Source organism: Ammodytes marinus, assembly GCF_949987685.1.
Source record: "Ammodytes marinus genome assembly, chromosome: 10".
Lineage (NCBI taxonomy): Eukaryota > Metazoa > Chordata > Actinopteri > Uranoscopiformes > Ammodytidae > Ammodytes > Ammodytes marinus.
The window spans coordinates 12,510,186-12,531,457 of NC_137214.1; the positions used below are offsets into that span (position 1 = coordinate 12,510,186).

At 38.8% G+C, this 21,272-nt stretch overlaps 2 protein-coding genes across 2 annotated transcripts in view; one reads left to right on the forward strand and one right to left on the reverse strand.

Moving 5' to 3' along the window:
* Positions 1-1,966: 1,966 nt before the first annotated feature.
* On the reverse strand, positions 1,967-2,687 carry LOC307256930 (uncharacterized protein C3orf85-like; the record flags this gene model as incomplete). The annotated part of the gene is given in 6 exon segments (XM_080036046.1): positions 1,967-2,053; positions 2,327-2,372; positions 2,374-2,462; positions 2,464-2,525; positions 2,528-2,578; positions 2,663-2,687. Coding segments are annotated over 6 exon segments (360 nt in total).
* An 8,944-nt stretch (positions 2,688-11,631) lies between these two features.
* The window catches only part of LOC307256727 (neuronal acetylcholine receptor subunit alpha-7-like), a gene marked incomplete at both ends in the record, with an annotated part of 31,573 nt that continues 21,932 nt past the window's right edge, over positions 11,632-21,272 (forward strand). Inside the window, one exon of the mRNA XM_080035811.1 lies at positions 11,632-11,701. Within this exon, the coding sequence (XP_079891937.1) occupies positions 11,632-11,701 (70 nt within the window). The remainder of the gene's footprint in view (positions 11,702-21,272) is intronic.

Genomic DNA, 21,272 nt, shown 5'->3' on the forward strand with positions numbered 1-21,272 from the left:
CAGCAATAACACAACCCTCACAGGCCACTGCTGATCCACCCTTCAAGAATCTACAAAACATTTGTTACCACTGATCAGGAGGAAGCCCCCAAGGTGGCTTTTTGGAAGAGAACTTTGACTCTTTGATTTTTAGTTGGTTAGGTTTCTTTTCTAGATGCACTGTGTAAAATGTTTTGTATGTCAGTAGGCCTTTTTGTCAGTATGTGCACATTTTGTATTACAGATGTTAATATAATACATTATTATGGTTTAATGGTTTGTTTATAGATACATAATCTCAATCTTGTGCAGCCTGTGTTACTTTTCAGACTGTTAATTGACACATTTCTTACACATTGCGGCGTATAGTGGCATGCAGCTCTCAATACACTACATAACACATGCTGGTCATTGTAGAATGTACTTAAGCTAAAATGAAACGCAGCAAAAAATAAAGAACAGTAACCAATTTCATTCAGCATACAATTTCACAATGAATAATTTTACATTTTTTTTAAAGGCTTTATTTATAGATAGCATCTCACTTCCTCATTATTGATTTACGTTTCTAATTGACATTGACTTTGATTTAATGTATGTGGTGAACTTGCAATGTGTCCTTTATCTCTTGGATCACAGAGCAGTTAATAATAAAATACTAAAAATCAACAACTGAATGTCCCACTTCAGACTGTTACTAAAACAATTAGTTAATTTGATACGTCACAATAAGAAGAGTAGGAAAGGGTTGTTTCACATACCCTAAGCACAAAATACCTTACTGTAACTTTAGTAGTAGCCTATATTGTCATACATTTGATTTGATTTAAACCCATCCCTGGCCCAACAACATTTGAACTATCTGACAAATTCATAAGCGATGCAAAATGTTTTTTTACATGTTTTCAAAATCTTTGAAGATGTTATATTATAATAAATTTAGACAATAAAGACATTGAGTGAATGAGTGAAGCTCAAATATGTGATGTTGTATGTGAACAGCTTCTACTGTTTTTTCTGTAAGAATACTGGCTTTGTCTATCTCACCCTTTTCAAATTCAAAGTCTACTACATTTCGGTCAGTAATTTTGTCTTTAAATAGCACAATCCCCTGCAGTAAATTATTTGTATTGTTCAGATTTCATCACACTAATACATCTTTTTTTAATGCACACTGCGTTATTTGTCATACTTACTTATGTCACATTACCTGTGCTCCATTCAATAAAATTGTTCAATTAACCCAATGTTCAATTAAAAACTGAAACAGTCCAGCCTGACAGAAAATAAAAAATATATAAATGAAATGGAAAATGATAGCACCATCCAGTGGTTAACCAGAGTGATGTAGAAAATGTCCTAGTTAAAGAAGAAACACAGAATACAGTACACAACATTACACTTTATTATAATTTTAAAAATAATTAAAATAATAAAATAATTTAAAGAACATTGTATAAATTATTCTTTCCTACTCTCATGCATTTAAAACAAAATCCCATTTCCAAAAGTACAACATACAAGACGGATGTAAGAATATAACAAAGATTCTTCTTACATTCATATCAGTTTTTTATTTGAGTCCCCATTTGAGTGTTCAACCTATCACAATTGCAATCATTTAATTTCAGTAAAAAGAACTGTTGTATTCACGTTGAATCTAAAAATAAATAAAATGGTTAATTTTAGGCATCATTGTCCCCAAATAATCCATGCACTCATGAAAACAACTCTAAGTCACACATGTCTAATATGAATATATAAAACATATATTAAGCTGTAAGCAGCTGTATTTTTTTAATACATAAAAGCATACTATCTCATGCAACCTTTTAACATTAATTACTTGCACTCTAATAACCACTTAATACCGATAGAGACTAGTATTCGAAGGCAAAACCACAGATTAGTGAGCACTTAGTAAAATTGTCAGCTTTAACCACTCATTTTTTGTCTACAGTGGCTCAGTTTTCCCCTTTTTGTTGTTTTATCTGTGTCCGCCCGTCTGGCTGTCCAGGTGAGCTTGTGCATTGCGCAGCATCTCCATATACAGCCTGTTGTTTTTCAATGCAACAAACCGAATAGAATAAAAAAATAATTTAAACCTAAAAGAAATGTGATTCATTTTATAATTTAAAAAGCATATTAAAAGCAAGTAATACTGTAGTACTCAGGGGAAAGCAGCATGTTAAATAAAACAATATTAGGTCACAATACTGCAAGGTAAAATACTTGACATATATTTAATCATACGTACAAATAACATGATCTTAATGACTTGCCTGTAAAAATAAAGGTGAAATAAAATAAAATGCTTTGATGACAAAAATCTAACTCAAGTAGCCACAGAGCGGTCAAACATCAGGTTACTCATGTACATGTAGAAGTCAAAATGTCTTCTTGGCACTTGCGTTCACTGGCTTCCAATCAGGCTCAAACTGGCTTGACCTGAGTATTGGCGACTGTTCCTGAATGGTGTAACCCCCACTGGTTCTGAGAGTGGTGTGGATCCCAGTAGCCAGACTCTCTCTTCAGCCTGATGAACTGTTGGCCTTGTATTCCTTCACAAACGGGGAGGCAAAAAGCCCGAACAGACAGACTAAAATGAGATAAATGCAATTAAAAAAAAGACAGGCACTTTCTGTTGTTCAAAAAAATAAGTTCATAAAATTGAATGACTAACCACTCAACAGGATCACAGACCTCATGTCTATAAAAAGTAACACATAATCCAATTATTAGGTTCTATTGAAGAAAAGTCACTGATAAAAAAACAACACACAGAGATGCAAACATATGCATGAAAGGATTTTAAGAGTTAGGAACTGCTTCCATTTCCCACTGGTGTAAAGCCCGATAAATAAGCCTTGTAGATATAGAGTCACAGAAATATGAGATTTACCTGCAGTGTGAACGGCAAGCTGTTGATCTGCTGAATGTCTGAGTATCCTCAGAGCTCAAAATCTCACGCCTGAATGTGGAACTTTGAAAGAGTTTCTTTCAAGGTTTCCTACTTACCACAAACCAGAGAGGAATGAATGAGTCAAACATCTGGCTGGCCACTCAAGGAAACCACTTTACTGTGTGCCAGAGCAGGGACAGACCAATCCAAAAACACACACTGGTGCAATCCACACAGGAAGGTCAAGCTCTCAGTATCAGCATAAAGACAGACATTTTGTAAGGTTTAAGTTTTAAATCATGACAGTAATATATTGTGTCATAATGAACAGGCATATTTTTACTTTTTGCAATCTTGTAATTTGATATTCCTTTGATATGCCAGTGTTCAATACTTATTATTAAAATAAACTCCTAAAATAAAAATAATTATCATCTTGTTGTTGTGTTGTTGTTGTTGTGTTGTTGTTGTGCCAAAACCTTAATGACTTATAACTCACTGGAGCCACATTGTTGAATTATTCCCTTTTCACTGTTCAGACACAAACACATGCTGGAGAGAAATACATATAGGGGAGAACAGGGGAATCTGAGGCATCGGGTAATGTGAGCCACCCCCTGTATCTAGGCAACGGAAAACATTTGTGGTCATGTGAGATATATGTTTTCAAGCCCCTCTCATTTCCCCATGGCCCTGAAAGAGAGGACCTCGTTGTGCTGTGGTAAGCATGTTTTTTTTCAACAAAATAGGTATTTTGCATGTAAAAGTAAATTTTCTTGCTGTCAACTTAATCAACTGTTGTGCCAAAGCAAATGTATTCACGTAGAAAAACTTCTATCATACGTGTTGATGAACTACCAACATATGAAACCATGTGATGCTGATAACTGAAGATTAGCCTGAAATGCTAAGAGAGGTAGTTTTTTCTCAAACTGTGGTGGTGGGGGAAAGTGAGCCAAATGCTGTGGGGGAAAGTGAGCCACTGTCTCACTTTCCCCCACCATTGGGCACAAGTTAAGTTTAGTCTTAAACATATTTTAATGTAATATTACATGACATGTGTTTTATTTTAATGTCATACATATTGTAGAAAAGCCATCATGCCAAGGAAATACACCAGGAAGACAACCTGGGGCAACCACACGGAAAGAGCATCTTCTCATCTTTCCCTGTAACCTTCAGGGCTGGAATGTTGAGTAGGCCTAGTTGTAGAGTATGACAGGCTGATGTTATAATCCAGTTGGGTCTTCTCCTGTGTTCTGAGTCCCAGGCTGTTCTCGCTGGTTCTGATTTTCCTATGCTTTATCCCTCAGACACATGCTGGCTCTAAGGGTCCTGTGTTCTGACCCCCAGACTGTGTTCTAATCTAACTGGTTCTATCTTTCATTTGAATCTTATTAAAACCTTTTGAATTATAATATGTTGTATTTGATTTTGTTCAGAGTTACTTTCAAGTGTTTAGAAAATTTACTTTGCTTAATTGACCAAACCCCATCATTCTTTTACCAGTCCGACATTAGTTCTGGAATGTGTGGCTAGCTTTCAGGATTCTTACTGTTACAATATGTGTTGTTATGGAAGTTTCAGAGTGGAAAAAGTAAGTGGATCAGTTTACCCCACAGCTGGGGAAAAGTGAGCCACATGACAACTTTTTTTAAAACAATCATATTTTCACTGCCCTTTGTCTTGAAAAAATTCTGCTAATGCCCATTTCTAGGAAACATCCTGAATTAATGGGAAATGTGTAAATTTGAGTGATAAATCATCATTTTAGCTCGCTAAGAGGGGAGCAAATGTAAAAAGTGGCTCAGATTACCCCGTTCTCCCCTATAATTTAGATCTTTTGACAGGTTTTTGTGGACTTGGAAGAATTTACATATTTGTTATTAATATACAATATTTATTTTGTGTACATCTAGCTATCTTCCACTGGGTGGGGTCCTAAGCACATTTGTAGCTGTTAAGACAGTTCCCCATTACCACACGAGGCATTTAACCAATGAGTGACCTGAAAGAGAAAAAAATGTGTGTTTTTTTCTGTGATTTTTAATCAATTCATAAATCTATAGAAGGAAGCATACCTGTTGAAAAGTACATTTCTGCAATACAATTATGAGAATGAAATGCTGCAGTAAATTGTGGTCATAAAATCAGGAATGCAGGTGACAAAAGCTAAATGAGAACTTGTTCTTAATGACTTTAATATAAAAAAAAAAATAAAAATAAAGGTGAAATAAAGATATTAATTAAAATTCCCGCACTACTGTCTCTACCTAAGTTATAAAAATGTAATGCCTGTTTTTGATGGAAGAAAGACTTTCTAAGACCAGAAATAATTGCAAAGCAGGTCCCAAGAGAATCAATTTGAGATTTCTCCATTTAACAAGGTGCTGCATCAAAGCATGAATCCTTTAAAGTATGAGCAGGAGGACTCCCTGTGATGTAATATTTATACTGCAGCTCCAACACTGATGATGCCACACCGAAATGACCCTTCCGTTAAAAGCTAAAGTGAGGATTAAAGTTGACGCATAAACAAAAAAACTAAACATCCAACAAAACAGAAAACACATGAATGATTTAAACTCCTTCCATTGTGTGGACCTGAGCAAGTATGTGTACATAAAAGTGTGACAGTATTCCTCTGCATGTTCTGTAAATGGATGAGCCACTTATCACACATTGTTTTGTTTGTATTTTCAAGACTCTGTCTCTCTTCCCTCACCCTTGGGTGCTCTCCTGACCTTTTCCACAGTAAACTTCTAAGTGTGTGTGAGAGGTCCGACCTTTCTTTGACAGCCCATAATAAACTGAGTCGCCACCCGTGCCGTGTAAAGTAGATACAGTACATGGCTGGCTGGCAGCAGGGGAGGTGCTATTTAGGGACAGAGTTGAGCTTCAGTGAGTGGTCGGATATTCACACTTATTCCTGAAAACATACATTAAGGTGCGTTAAAGGCCTCTAATGAATTGTTTTTATTAGCATTTTCGTTAAACACAACCACCTAAAAACTTGTTCCATGTGCATATATTTCTGAAAAGACCTCAAATAGTATGAATACACTGACAGATGCATAACATAGCATGTCAAATCCAAAAATGCACACACGCACGCACACACACACACACGCACGCTACCTTGGGTAGCTCTGGGACCCTTGTGCTCTCTCCTAGAGCAAAAACGTTGCATCTTCCACACATCAAAGGTAGCGACACACAGACTAAACTAAAATACATCTGCCCATGCCGTATCTCCACATGCACACATATGCACCCTGCTGCGACTGGCGAATATTTCAAATATTTAATTTGGAAAAGCAGATAAGAATACCTCTGTCTCCTTTAGCTTATCTCTTTGCACTGAGGTTTTCACGTACTGTCACATATAGGCAAAGCAACGTACCACTGCCTCTGTAATGTCTGCAATTGAATTATGTGGCCGCTAAGTTTGTTTTACTGTAGAGAAGATGGACGGAAGTGATGGTGGCAACGCAACACTTAAGTCCATTAGCAGAACCCTCCTCATTTATAAAAGATGGAGAATTAACAGCTCCCTCTGGTCTCCACACTCTCTTTGTGCTGCGCTTTCCTTCTGCTATAGTACTTCAACTTAAACCGATCTGTGCATTTAAAAATAGCAAATATGAAGCAGATTCCCTCTCTGTCCTAATTTAGAGAAGGGTGGATGGATTGGAAGCTCCAGCTCAGAATTTAAAGGTTCAACATCAACCAAACTCAGGGTGATCCTGAGAGGTTTTCTTGCTTTGTTGGTTTACGTGATACCTGTCATTTATGAGGCAAAATGATTTGCATGCTGAGATTTAAGTCAATCTCATTGTCTGTCTGATTCTGAAATTGTTTGTGTTGTTGTTGCGACCCCTCCCCCAAAGGGGCCCATGGGGAGAGAATATATATTTATAGTAAAACAGATTCCAAGACTCCCTATGTAAGCACACCAAAAATCTTTTTGCATACTATACGTATCCAGACAATGACATCAGCACTTTTGCATTTCGTTGTTGTCAGACTTTGGAAGTTCAAAGCTTCTCATTACTAGTTTGGAAATTGATTTGACTTTGTTATCTTGTTATCTACATGTCATTTTGTCTAACATGCCAAAACAAGTCTGACACTTCGAAACCTGAGCTCAGCTGTGAGATCAGATTCATCAACAAGCCACAGCACATTGTGGTTAACGAACAATAAGCTGACCGCTATCATGCACTGCTGTTTGCATTCACCTCTACATATCTGTCAATACAATTTAAAATATTGACATGCTCTATTATTGCATCTGGAAAGTGGAATTCATTATTTTATTCGACTTGTCTGATGTCTTTGATATATATATACACAGTCATATGAAAAAGTTTGGGAACCCCTCTCAGCCGGCATTATAATTGACTCTGCTTTCACAAAAAAAAGATAAAAGTGGTATGTCTTTAATTTACCAGGAACAGCTAAGTACTGGGATGTTTTCCAAACAAAGATTTTTTGAAAAGCAGTATTTGGTTGTATGAAATAAAATAAAATGTGAAAAACTGGCTGTGCAAAAATATGGGTACCCTTGTGGTTTTGTTGATTTTAATGCCTGTAACAGCATGTAAAACTGATGACTTTAAACACACAGTTGGTTGGATTATGTTGTTAAGCCTTGAACCTCATATAATTGTCTGTTTAATCATGAGAAAATGTATTTTAGGTGCCTAAATGCAAGTTGCACTTCTCTTTGACTCTCTGCTGAAGTGAAACAGAATGGGATCATCAAAACAGCTCCCAAAAGATCTTAAAAACAAAGATTATTCATTGTCATGGTTTAGGGGAAGGCTACAAGAAGCTTTCCCAAAGGTTTCAATTGTCAATTTCGACTGTAGGGAACGTTGTCAGGAAATGGAAGGACACAGGCATAGTGGCAGTTAAACCCAGGCATGGCAGACCAAGAAAAAAACAGGAGCGGCATAGGTGGAGGATTGTGAGAATGGTTGCACACAACCCACAGATCACCTCCAAAGACCTGCAAGAACATCTGGCTGCAGATTGTGTATCTGTACATCGTTCAACAATTCAGCGCAATTTGCACCAAAACATCTGCTTTTTATAAAGACCAAATAACTTATTTTTTGTCTCATCAGTCCAAAGCATTTTCTTCCAATATGAAGCTGGCTTGTCTAAATGAGCTTTTGCATACTCCATGCAACTGTATCTGTGGCGTGGGCGCAGAAAGGGCTTCCTTCTCATCACCCGGCCATACAGATGTTTTGGTGCAAATTGCACTGAATTGTAGAACCATGTACAGATACACAATCTGCAGCCATATGTTCTTGCAGGTCTTTGGAGGTGATCTTTGGGTTGTGTGCAACCATTCTCACAATCCGCCGCATATGCTGCTCTTGTACTTTTCTTGGTCTGCTAGACCTGGGTTTAACTGCAGCTGTGCCTGTGTCCTTCCATTCCCTGACAACGTTCCTTACAGTAGAAATTGACAATTGAAACCTTTGGGAAAGCTTCTTGTAGCCTTCCCCTAAACCATGACAATGAATAATCTTTGTTTTTAAGATCTTTTGGGAGCTGTTTTGATGATCCCATTCTGTCTCACTTCAGCAGAGAGTCAAAGAGAAGTGCAACTTGCATTTAGGCACCTAAAATACATTTTCTCATGATTAAACAGACAATTATATGAGGTTCAAGGCTTAACAACATAATCCAACCAACTGTGTGTTTAAAGTCATCAGTTTTACATGCTGTTACAGGCATTAAAATCAACAAAACCACAAGGGTACCCATATTTTTGCACAGCCAGTTTTTCACATTTTATTTTATTTCATACAACCAAATACTGCTTTTCAAAAAATCTTTGTTTGGAAAACATCCCAGTACTTAGCTGTTCCTGGTAAATTAAAGACATACCACTTTTATCTTTTTTTTGTGAAAGCAGAGTCAATTATAATGCCGGCTGAGAGGGGTTCCCAAACTTTTTCATATGATTGTATATATATATTTTTTTTTTACATCTGCGCATTACTGCAGTACAATGCCGCTCTTGGTTTCAGCATTATAGACAGCTCCTCACCAAACCACAGTAAGGTTATCTGTAGTCCTCTGTAGTCCTCAGAGTGAGAACCATGTGCGTGCTTCAGAGAATGGATTGATTGTGACTCTTGTAGCAAACAAATACTAATACTAATGTGCAAAGTATTTCCAGCATTTAGCCTGCTGGTACTTTATCTTATAGTTTTTTTTTCCAGACACGGAAATCCTCAAACGGCTCTCTGGCCGGTTTGTCAAGTGTTTTATCAAGCCCTCCCTTCTTTTCTCCATACTCCATACAGGATCAATGCATTGGCCCTGTGACCAAAAGTGATATCAAGTGGTTTAAGCAGCTTTCAATGGGCATAGATGTTTTGACAAATCCAGAATTTTTGAGTATTTTTTGTGTTATATCTTTATACTGACTAAGACACAGATACATTAATAATGGCCACTCTGCACTCAGACTGATTGGGACTTAAAGAGTTTGTTATTTCTGATCTTTGAGTTGAAGGGAGTGAAGTTCATGACAAATGCGCCGCCCCGCTTCGATGGTGAAAGCAAGAATAGCACGCTTGATGGGATCTCTATAAGTGGGAATTAGTGATGAATAATTCTCGTGCATGAATCATACATCAACAATGTTAGGCTTGATCCACTATGATAAAGATACAGAAAAATAGAAATATGTTTCCCTTTGTAAAATTAGGCTAAGTTTAATGTTACTGGCTCCTCATGAGTTGTTTTCCAAGCGAGATCAAGTACAAGGATGGAGATTGTGAAAGATCAGAGGTTTTACTAAGCGCACTGTGGCTGTCGACCCAATGACAGCACACACAAATATGGGATTCTGCACCGAATTACATCTAACAGCATAAATCCCCTCTGATGAAACTCCAGGTGTGAAGAAAAACAGCAAGAACTGGTTTAGTACAGCTGGCACAGGACAGATGATATGCTCCTGTTCCATAGAGAGGACAAGGGCGGGAGAGAGAGAGAGATAGAGAGAGAGATATAGCGAGAGAGAGAGAGAGAGAGAGGCAGAGCCAGGTGGTGAGAACATTGGCAGAAATGTGCAGTGTTCCTCCTCATCGCCTGTCGGAATCTATATCTAACTGGAATTATTTATGGACTGGAATACATTGGTCATTTGATAATGAGCCAGACTGGCACAAAACGGTGAAGGATACAACAAAAATGCAGTTGATGAAGGACTTTTTAACATCACTACTATGGGCCATTTGGCTAGGCCTGGGCTTCCATTATGCTCAACAGCCGGTAACTAACTTTGTCTGTCTGTCGTGCTGCTGCGCAGTCAGCGTACAGTGGGGGTTATAAAGCTTTTAAGCTTAAAACAGCTGGGGCTGATGCTGACGAGGGCATGTGAGAGTAAGCCAACAAAAAGTTGAGGCTGTAAAACCTAAACAGTTTATTGAAAGGCAATACAATGCTACCTATGGTCGAAACGAACTAAGAGTCAGGTGACAATTCTCTTAAGGAACCCCGTTCACCTCAAATACAGTCAATGGAGCTATTGTTGTTACCCATCAATATTGATTCAATCAAAGACTTTTGTTAAGTGTAAATCCTTTTGAACCACAAAAAGCAGAATAGTCTGCTTTCACATGATTTTCATATACTTCATACTTACTGGGGGAACAAGTGCTACAAACCACAAATAAACTGATATAAATATAAATTGATAAATTAACTAAATTTAAATTATAACCTAAGTTTTAAAGCTGGAGTGGAGGATTTGGGAAGAAAATGGCAGTTGGGATAGAGATTCGAATTCAAATACCTCCAACCGCTTGTTCTCTTTGGTCCCTCCCCTATGGTCCATCCCTGACACGCTCTACACCAACAAAGTCGTGCCAAAGTGAATGGACAGTCCCAACAGCCAATAAGAAAAGGGAATCGGAGCCTCGCTCTGATTGGTCAAAGTGTACAGCTCATGTTAACTTTGACCAATCAGAAATCATATACCCCAGTTTGCAGTAAAGCCCATTCATGGGCTCCTTCACTGCGATCCAAATGCAACACACGCAGACATACGCGCTCTGTCCACGTCACACGTGCCCCCCTGCTGCTTGCTCCGATCTTAAATACAGGTGGGCACCGCTTGGCGACAGGTGCACGAGACACAAATCAACTGTAAGTATGGCATTATGAATTCATTAATTAGACGTTAAGAAGACGACGTTAATGTAGGCCTTTTTTAAACTAAATATCGTAGAAGATGCTATTTAAACGAAAAACATAAAAAAAAATGTAAAAAGCAGTTAAGCTAAAACAAACGACACTTCACTTGTAAAACAAACATGACAAGGTTTAGAAACCGTCAGTTGATTACGCTACCGAAGTTTGCGATAGTCAAGAAAGACGTTGTCATAGGCCTAGTTATTTACCTGTGAATAGCTCTAGCGCGCGTCCCCGTGCAGCTCTCCGTGTTTGGTTGAATGTGAACGCGCCAATCTGAACTCCACACTCACTGTGGTCCGTCAGTGTTTTCATCTCACCCGCTGTCTGCCTCCTCCTCGTCTCTCTCTCTCTCTCTCTCTCTCTCTCTCTCTCTCTCTCTCTCTCTCTCTCTCTCTCTCTCTCTCTCTCTCTCTCTCTCTCTCTCTCTCTCTCTCTCTCCAGGCTCATGTTCACCCCACCGTCAAGCCGGAGCAGAGTCCCTGTGTAGCCGACTCCGGGGAGTCTCACTGCCCGCTGCCAGGATGCGGTGCCACAAGTTTTGGGGACCATGTTCGGTTGGATTTTATATTTTTGCGGCGATGCTTTTCAAAGGTATGTTTGAGGAGGAAAGTCGCTCTTGATGTCAGCGCCTAATTAAGTTTCTTTTCTGTTATTCCCCCCCCCCCCCTTTTTTTTAATTGATAGGGAAATGAATGATTTTGACAGAAAAAACACTAAAATTCATGCAGGGGTCTGGCATGTGTTTCAGAAAATTCAGAAAATACACTTGAGTTTAGCCTACATTGTCTGTTACAAGTGATTTCTAAAGCACTTTTGAACTGAGTTGGTATTTTAAGGAGGCTTTTACGATTAGAAAAGTTTTTCTTTTGCATTTGAAACTATTAGCTACTCCTTTTTTTGCTCACTAGACCGAATCACTGTCATTTGTTTTTAAGGAGTCATCAAATGTTCTATTGAATCTCCCCTCTTCATTATCTTTGAACGAAAAATGGGAATTAGTTTAACAAACAAAAAATGCCCTCTTTTTTGGCACTCGTACTAATCTATTTTGGTGTAAAAAGATTACTTAATTCACTTGAGAGATATAATCAAACGCTGTGCTTTTGTGTGCGTACGAAAAGAGTGTGGGCATTAAGGTTAGCTCATTCGTGTGCAATGAGATGTGCACGCATGACTCTAATTCTCTCCTAAATCCCATCCCATCATCACCATCAGCATCATCATAGCAACATCTGGGTTGTTTTTACTTACCAGTTTGTGACAGTGGCTTTGCCGAAGGTACGCTTTCTATGTTTGTGTGTGTGTGTGTGTGTGTGTGTGTGTGTGTGTGCGTGTGTGTGTGTGTGTGTGTGTATGTGTGTGCCCACAGTATGTGTGTCTGTCCACAATGCGCAAACATCAACTTTTCTACCGTCTCCATACTGATCCAGTCAGTGGTCTTCTCGTTGGGGAGTAGAACTGTGTGGAGTGTGTGTGTTTGTGGGGGGGGGGAGGTGTAGCTTAGATACTATCAAATGAAGTATTCCCAGTATTCCATCGAAAGTGTAGCTGTTAACGGTTTTCAGGAAATTGCTGCAAAAAAACCCGAAAATGATGAAACACACTCAGAAGCAGGATTTTGCGACAAATTGTGAAAGCTTTACAACTTTGGTAATGGACATTTTTATTTACCTCATAAAATATTAATGACTCAACAGCCCTATATTCAGAATACAATACAATGCTTACACTTTATATTTTCCTGACCCTCTGCTGACAGTGAAGTTGCTTGCAAAATGCTGTAACAATATCTGCTTGATTTTCTAGCAATGCCTCATCTCTCTCGATGTCTTCCTCTTGTCTCTTTCATTTAGTCTCTTTCTCCCCTGCAGACTTTTCCACAGTCTGCCCACCTTTTTATTTTCCCCACCCTCAGCAATACTCACCACTTTGCCGGACTCCACGCTTTTTAATCAGGAAGTTTATGTGAAATGGACTTCTTATGCCCTTGTTCTGCATTTCTCTCATGTGTTAAGGTGGGGTAAGTGCCACTGTTGTTCATTCTTGGACAATGGTCGACATGTTGTGTGGCCTTACAATTACTTCAAAAGTTGTGGGACTGTGTAGATGCGTATGTAGCGGTTTGTTACTGTTCAAGCCGTGGAGCTGTCTTCCAGCAGTTATAGCCCTAGAAAGGCATACAAATCCTGGTGGATTGTGTACCACATGGTGTGGAAGTATGAATGTGGTCACCAAGCACTCAGTGTGGCAACAAGGTGAAGGTTTTAGCTCCTGGATTAGGATTAAACATCCAGTGGTTCCAGGGCTCTGAGCCCTCTTCCATAGATTATAAATCTCTCCTATATGAATCCCTTCAACCAAAACACCATTACCACACAACACCCCATACCCTCTGACCTGTGGGATATCATATGATGCTGAACTTGATGTGTTTATAGATGTTTACATGTCATGACTCGTTGGTTGCTTTAAGGATCACACACAATGGTAGTGATGAGCATGTGTACATGCACATGGAAACCCACTTTCTTAAAGAAACGCACAGAGAGACACACGGTCACACCAAGAAATGAAAACCCGTAGTCAGCTAAGTGTGGAGGGTTGAGACCGTAAATGTAAAATTGATTCAGTGTAACTTTTATCCCCATGGTCTCCTTTACTGTCCCTCATCTGTCTCTGTTCACTCTCTCTGCTGTTGTCTACCAATCACCTTCCCTTCTCATCATTACTGATTTAATGCATGACTTATTGTCAATTCCATTGTGTCCTCTTCTTGCATTTTTTCTTTTTTAGTGGTTTCAGTTTTGCTATGTCCTAATTTACATTCATACACATTGAATTGGATAGGAGATGAAACATCACATCACCTACATAGCAAATGAATGCCAACATTGAACTTTGATATTTAAAGAGGCACGTAATAACTTTGGTTGACATATTGAAACGGTTCTGTATTGATATAGTCAACATGCATCTGTACCAATCAAACCTATTGGTGCAAGAATAGAAATTAAGCAACTGATACTTTAGCCAGTCTAGTTTTAACTTCTTAATGAATGAAGATATTCACGTTTTAGTTCTTCTGTTATTATACTTCACAACCATGCCTTGATGAATTCTCTCAATACCTTTTTTTATGGCCCTATAGAATTTTCAAGGCATTTTAAGATTTTTTTTTTCTTCACTTTTTAACTTCATTTTCACCTTCCTTCTTACCCATAACATGTATCTGGTCCCAGTCCTTGCTTAAAGTTACCTTCCTCTACTTCCTTTCTCCCTCCTATAAGCAACTCACAGATTTTTTTATTTCTCTGACTCTCTGTCCCTCCTTCTCTCTGTCTGTGTGTTTTGAAACAGGTTGGGCAATGAGCCAGCCACCTGCGTTAAGATATAGGTTTGAGGCTGCTGAACATCTGGAAAATTCACTGCTGACCTCATCTGACTCATTCCCCTACCAAATGATTCATTGTGAAATAATGAGGTTCCAGACCACTGCCAATGTACACTTGGTTAGTTTAAGAGGCAGAACTGTGTATTAGACACACAAACACACACACACACACACACACACACACACACATGCACACAGGAGTGCGTACACATACAAGTATCCTCTTACATTAATTGTCTTGTTTTCCAAAAGAACGATGACACGACAAATTGCTTTTTTTTACACTCGTTCATGCACACAGAGAAAGACACACACATTGTAGCTTAATAGATAAGAGTGTCCAAGTGCCATTATTGTGTCACCTTGAAGTGCTTTACAGTTAAATTACATGTTTTTAGGGTTTTGGCTAGTCTGGAAATCCAGACTTGCCGCTGCCAAATTTAAATTTGCTCAGCCTGCTGCTCTGGACAGGATCCATTGAAGCTCATTAATATGTCGGAAAATTCGGAGTTGCCAATCAAATCCTTCTATCTGATATGGGCGGGCAAAAGCCCTACACAGTAAATTCCCCAGTGTTAAATATGCAGTGTCAAACTCCATTAACTCTATCTGAGTTAATATAACAACAGCTGGAGTAGAATGCCTCCTAGTGTTGGTGTCAATTTCGGTAGTTAAAAGACGGGGTGTAGAAAGTACTCTATAAGGCTTTAAATAACACTATACAGTGTATTTTTAACTCTATTTTGAGTTAATTTAACTCTAAAATTGTAACACTTTGAAGAGAGTTAATTTAACTCCAATTCTGAGTGGGACCAAATACACTCGGAAATGGTGTTAAATTTAACTCTTTTAGTGTTATTTTAACTTTTTTTATTTAACTTCAAAATGCACTGTGTATGTATGGGGCTCTTGGGCGGACGTAACCGGATGATGACAGTGCTGGGTATGCGCTGTTGAAGCCGTGATGGTAAACATCAAAGATAGCTGCGGATAAGTTGTTTGAGTTTGAAACGGCTTTGGGCCGACACTTAACGATTTAGAAGACGGCACTCAAATCTTTCATTAGCAAGAAAGAAGAATTTTCTGTTGCCGACTGACCACGGAAAAAGTGTAATTCACCAGCTAACCCCGCTGTTCGCTAAACGAACGGGGCTTAATATCTCACCTTGGTCAGTGCTCTGATTGGTCGTACTGTATCCAATCAGCATGTTGTTAAGCTCTACCCAGAACTCACAACTCTTTTATAGTTGTGTATTGCTTATATTCAGCTGATGCAACATCGCTATAGCCAAACAAAAGTTATATTTGTTTGGCCAAAGTCATATTGCTTCCACATCATCATTGGAAATTGTACACACAGCACTGTATATTTTTCTCTTTCAGTTTCTCCCATACACACACTCACATGAGACATTTGCATCAGAATGGCTTTAGCATTTGTCATGGTGTCGACTGTCCAGTCCCTCAGGGAGAGGCTTTCTGTCAGTGGTTTCTTTGTGTAGCTCATTTTCCCCTTCAGGTTCATAACTCTGGTCACTCTATCTCAAAGCACTCTGGGATCCGAGCCCTGTTCTGTTCCAGACAGTATCATTGTATTGGCTCTCCACATCAAATCTTTCAAATTTAGCAAGCCTGTTTACAACCATATGAAATAACATTACTCTAAATAATGAACAGTTTTGTTCACTAGTGTGATTTTTATGTTAGCAATTTATGTACTGGAGGACAAGCTTCAAAAGTAAGAACATGCTCTCAGCATTAAAACTAATGTTGAGCTAAATTGAAGTGAATGGCATGTCTTTTTTTAAGTCTTCTTACTTCATTTCTTATTTTCGTGACCCTTTTGTCGCTACAGCCCTGTAGCGTTTTCTCTGTTTATTTATCAGGATTCATGTTGCATCATTGGTACCCTCAGGGGCCCAGCTCAACTAGAGGCCTCATGTTAACACTGACTACAGAGTCTGATAGCAAGTAAGACTGTTAGTAGTGTTAAAGTGTCTGAAGCCAGTCACACTTGAGCGATATAAAAAACGACATAGCATTTGTAATGTCACTGATAGAATTTTGAAAGGATTTTCTTAGACCTGAAGCAGCATAGCTGGGATAGGCTGAACCACCTGTCAATCAAGCTCACACACCTAACTTAAAGACCCAATAACCAATAATGAAACAACAAATATATTTTCTTATAATGGGATAGTAACACAAAGGAGGAATTTTTTGCTTGCACGACACAACTTGATTTTTCTAACTCGTTGAACCTATTTATGGGCATGTGAGTGTTGTTTTTAGACGGACTAGAACACAATATGAACTATTTCTTATAAAGCACCTTCACATTAGCCTCAACATGCAGCTACTGTGTTAGCAAAGGCTTTTAAACATTACACATTGATTGATTAAATTCATTATTTATCAACTAATAAGTAATGCATTCAGTAATTCACAAACAATTGTATAATTGTTTAAAATCAATTAAACAGTGGGTCTATAAGAAGTTTCTTGATGTAATTACTGGTTTCCTATAAGCATAACTGTAAACAAGAAAGAAAAATGTATCCTGTAATAGATTACTTGATCGGCATCTGTACTGTAAGTTATCTTGGCAGAAAGAGACTGAGGAAAGCCATGATCATTCCATTTCATGATTACTTTGCCACCGTCTGATCGAGTGTACCTAAATGTGTGTGTGTGTGTGTGTGTGTGTGTGTGTGTGTGTTAGACAGCGGCTCAGTTTGGACAGATTTTGCTGGGCTCATCAAGGCACTAAAACGGCCTGATATAACAGTTGATAATTTAGACCCTCAAATAGTAGTTTGTGAATGTGTTTGTTTGAGGAAGAGTGAAGGAGACTTGGTCCCTTAGGCCATCTTTGTTTGGATAGTCTATGTCTGATGAGTGTGTTTGGAGGCCTCATCTGAATGCATTGACCCACAAAAAAATATTCAGATGATACAACATTGCAGAGCTAAATTTGTTTGTGTGCGTGTGTGTGTGTGTGTGTGTGTGTGTGTGTGTGTGTGTGTGTGTGTGTGTGTGTGTGTGTGTGTGTGTGTGTGTGTCTGTGACAGATAAAGAGAAAAATAAAATGTGCTTGAGTGTATTTACCCGGTTCTCGAGTTTTCCACATGCCACTCAGTCCAAAAAAATATATTTTTGGCTTCCCACTTCCCACACATTATTTCACACTTTGTCCTCTATCTTAAGGGACATTTGACTAAAATCACAATTTATCTGCAGATGATGCTAAATAACTGGTGACAGCACGGATCATGACCAGGTTTTTCTGGCTTTTTGTTTATTCCCTTAAGTTCACCAGCTCTAGAATGTGCACATTCACTGCAAATAGGTGCACACACGCTGAAAGCTAACACCTTCAAACAAAACAATTGAGGACAAAATAGAGGTTACAAGAGAGCAGCATATAGAGAGAGAGGGATCAAAAGAGATTTGGAAAGGCTTGTAAAGGCATAAAGCCACTGATAGAGAGAGGTAGAGAGAGAGAGAGAGAGAGGCACAGTTATAATGGAGAATAATGGAAAATGTACAGTAAAACACAAAAAGAGAGGGATATTCCAAAATGCTTGAGAAGGAGAGGAATAATACTTCTGATTTTCCCTTATGAAGTTATTTAATTTGCATGTAGGGGAGAACGGGGTAATCTGAGCCACTTTTTACATTTGCTCCCCTCTAAGCAAGCTAAAATGATTTATCACTCAAATTTACACATTTCCCATTAATTCAGGATGTTTCCTAGAAATGGGCATTAGCAGAATTGTTTCAAGATGAAGGGCAGTGAAAATATGATTGTTTTTAAAAAAGTTGTCATGTGGCTCACTTTACCCCAGCTGTGGGGTAAACTGAGACGGACCAGAAAAATCAAGGGGGTAAACTGATCCACTTACTTTTGCCACTCTGAAACTACCATAACAACACATATTGTAACAGTTAGAATCCTGAAAGCTAGCCACACATTCCAGAACTAATGTCGGACTAGTAAAAGAATGATGGGGTTTGGTCAATTAAGCAAAGCAAATTTTCTAAACACTTGAAAGTAACTCTGAACAAAATCAAATACAACATATTATAATTCAAAAGGTTTTAATAAGATTCAAATGAAAGATAGAACCAGTTAGATTAGAACACAGTCTGGGGGTCAGAACACAGGACCCTTAGACCCAGCTTGTGTCTGGGGGTCAAAGCATAGGAAAATCAGAACCAGCGAGAATAGCCTGGGACTCAGAACACAGGAGAAGACCCAACTGGATTATAACATCAGCCTGTCATACTCTACAACTAAGCCTACTCTACATTCCAGCCCTGAAGGTTACAGGGAAAGATGAGAAGGTGCTCTTTCCGTGTGGTTGCCCCAGGTCGTCTTCCTGGTGTATTTCCTTGGCATGATGGCTTTTCTACAATGTGTATGACATTAAACTAAAACATATGTTGTGTAATTTTACATTAAAATATGTTTAAGACTAAACTTAACTTGTGCCTCATGGTGGGGGAAAGTGAGCCAAATGCTGTGGGGGAAAGTGAGACACTGTCTCACTTTCCCCCACCACCACAATTTGAGAAAAAACTACCTCTCTTAGCATTTCAGGCTAATCTTTAGCTAATATCATCACATGGTTTTTATATGTTGGTAGTTCATCAACACGTATGATAGAAGTTTTTCTACGTGAATACATTTGCTTTGGCACACCAGTTGATTAAGTTGACAGCAAGAAAATTAACTTTTACATGCAAAATACCTATTTTGGTGAAAAAAAACATGCTAACCACAGCACAATGAGGTCCTCTCTTTCAGGGCCAAGGGGAAATGAGAGGGGCTTGAAAACATGTATCTCACATGACCAAAAATGTTTTCCGTTGCCTAGATACAGGGTGTGGCTCACATTACCCGATGCATCAGATTCCCCCGTTCTCCCCTATGTGTTGAGTTCCACCATCTCACTGCATTGTGTATTCGTCATGCCTGCAGGGCCTTGTATTTCTCTTTGCAGATGACAACATACAAAACATGACACAACTAAAATATCAGTAGCGTTTCAGTGCCCATGTCTTGTGTTGGATTACTGTCCCCTAAGAGCATGTTCAATTAATTGTGCTGAATCAAGCCGAAATGTAAACATTTGTAAAACTAATGTTGACAAGTACAGACTACATTAATAAACTTTAGATATAAAAAATGTTTTACAAGCAGTTATTAGCACTGTCTTGCTCAGTGTTGAATTTGCTATGTTGTCAACTGAAGCTTAAAAGTACATTTTGGAACCTGTGCCTCACTTCCACTGAGCGGTTTGGCCTGGGTCTGTTTAGCTCAAGTCGGGTTAGCTCGTCTACGCTAGATCTGCCTTGCGTATCCTAGGCCGACAGTACCCTTTTGGTAGGCGGGGTTTAAGCCAGACAGCCATAGCTGCAGCCAGCCACTCCTATATTTAAAGTCTGCCCCCGTATTGCGAATGTGTTAACGGTAAATGCACAGAGACGGCTCGGGGCGAGCCAACAGGAACAGTGATCAAACAGTGCTGCACACGGCAGCTACGTAACTATGGTGACATCGTAGCAACGGGACACAGTGTAGCCCTCTGATTATATAAATGAAGAGGAAAAATACCACACACTAAACAATGAACACCAACGGTTTTATGCGGAAATGATTCTGTCCACTATGTGGACTGTAGTATGAAGCTCCACCCTTTTGGCACCCTTTCATACAACTTGGTACCCTAACAGAACGGTGCCAAAAAAAGGACCAGCTCAGCCTGCTTATTTTGGGACCCTCCCCAACTTTTGACCATGGGAACGTAAATAAAAGCGGTCAGAGCAGCACTGAACCAAGCCAGACTGCTTGGTGGAAACGAGGCTTTGGAAAAAGTAGTTTGACAAATAGTCGTAATCTGTTTACAGGTAGGTTTTTCCCTTTGATGACGATGTAAAAACTGAGATGCCGTAAAAGGTTAGATGCAGATGAAAGTTCTGAACCTTGAGTTGGTTGAGAATAAATAATATGTTCTCAGCAAAGCACTCAGCAGCAGTATTCCTCTCGTCTTCTGACCATTCATATTTGAGCTGCCATGTGTATGACATTTTATTTTTACCTCGCGCAAATTATGGAAATGTTTCCTCCTAACTGACGCTAAGCATTAGAGTTATTTATTTATAATTTTATTTATATTTTAACAGATACATTGCTGCAGCTGTCCTATCCTGACGCCGTGGTACCCATTGTTGTTTTCACTTTGTGTTTTCCCTGTCCTCATGTTGTCAATTCATAATGTGCATCTTTTAATCTTATCCAGAATATTGGGTCCAATTCCAAAAAATAACCTGCCTTGAACTTGACCCTTTTGCTTATTGATCCGTAACAACGCTGTTTCTCTCGGAGGTTCAGTTAATGTTACATATCTTCCACTGCAAAGAGAATTGTGGAACAGCCAAAAAAGCATGCTGGCTTGTTTACTTCAAAATGCTACCAGATGAATGAGAACAGCTGGGTATTTTTGGTATACTATATTTGACATTTATCTATATGCGGACATCCTAAATCCTTTTCTGCATGGACCACAAAGCATGGGGGCTATGCAATGCACCCATAGACTGATTGAAAGGCAGGTAACCCATTCTTGGACATCTTAATTCACCAACGCATAGTACAAAGCAGAATGCATAGAGATATACAGACCAAATCTCTTCGTGTCTCAAATTTTGAATTTCTTCTTGATTCTATTTCACAGTAAAATGTGAGAAAGCTCTCTCGTCCAATAT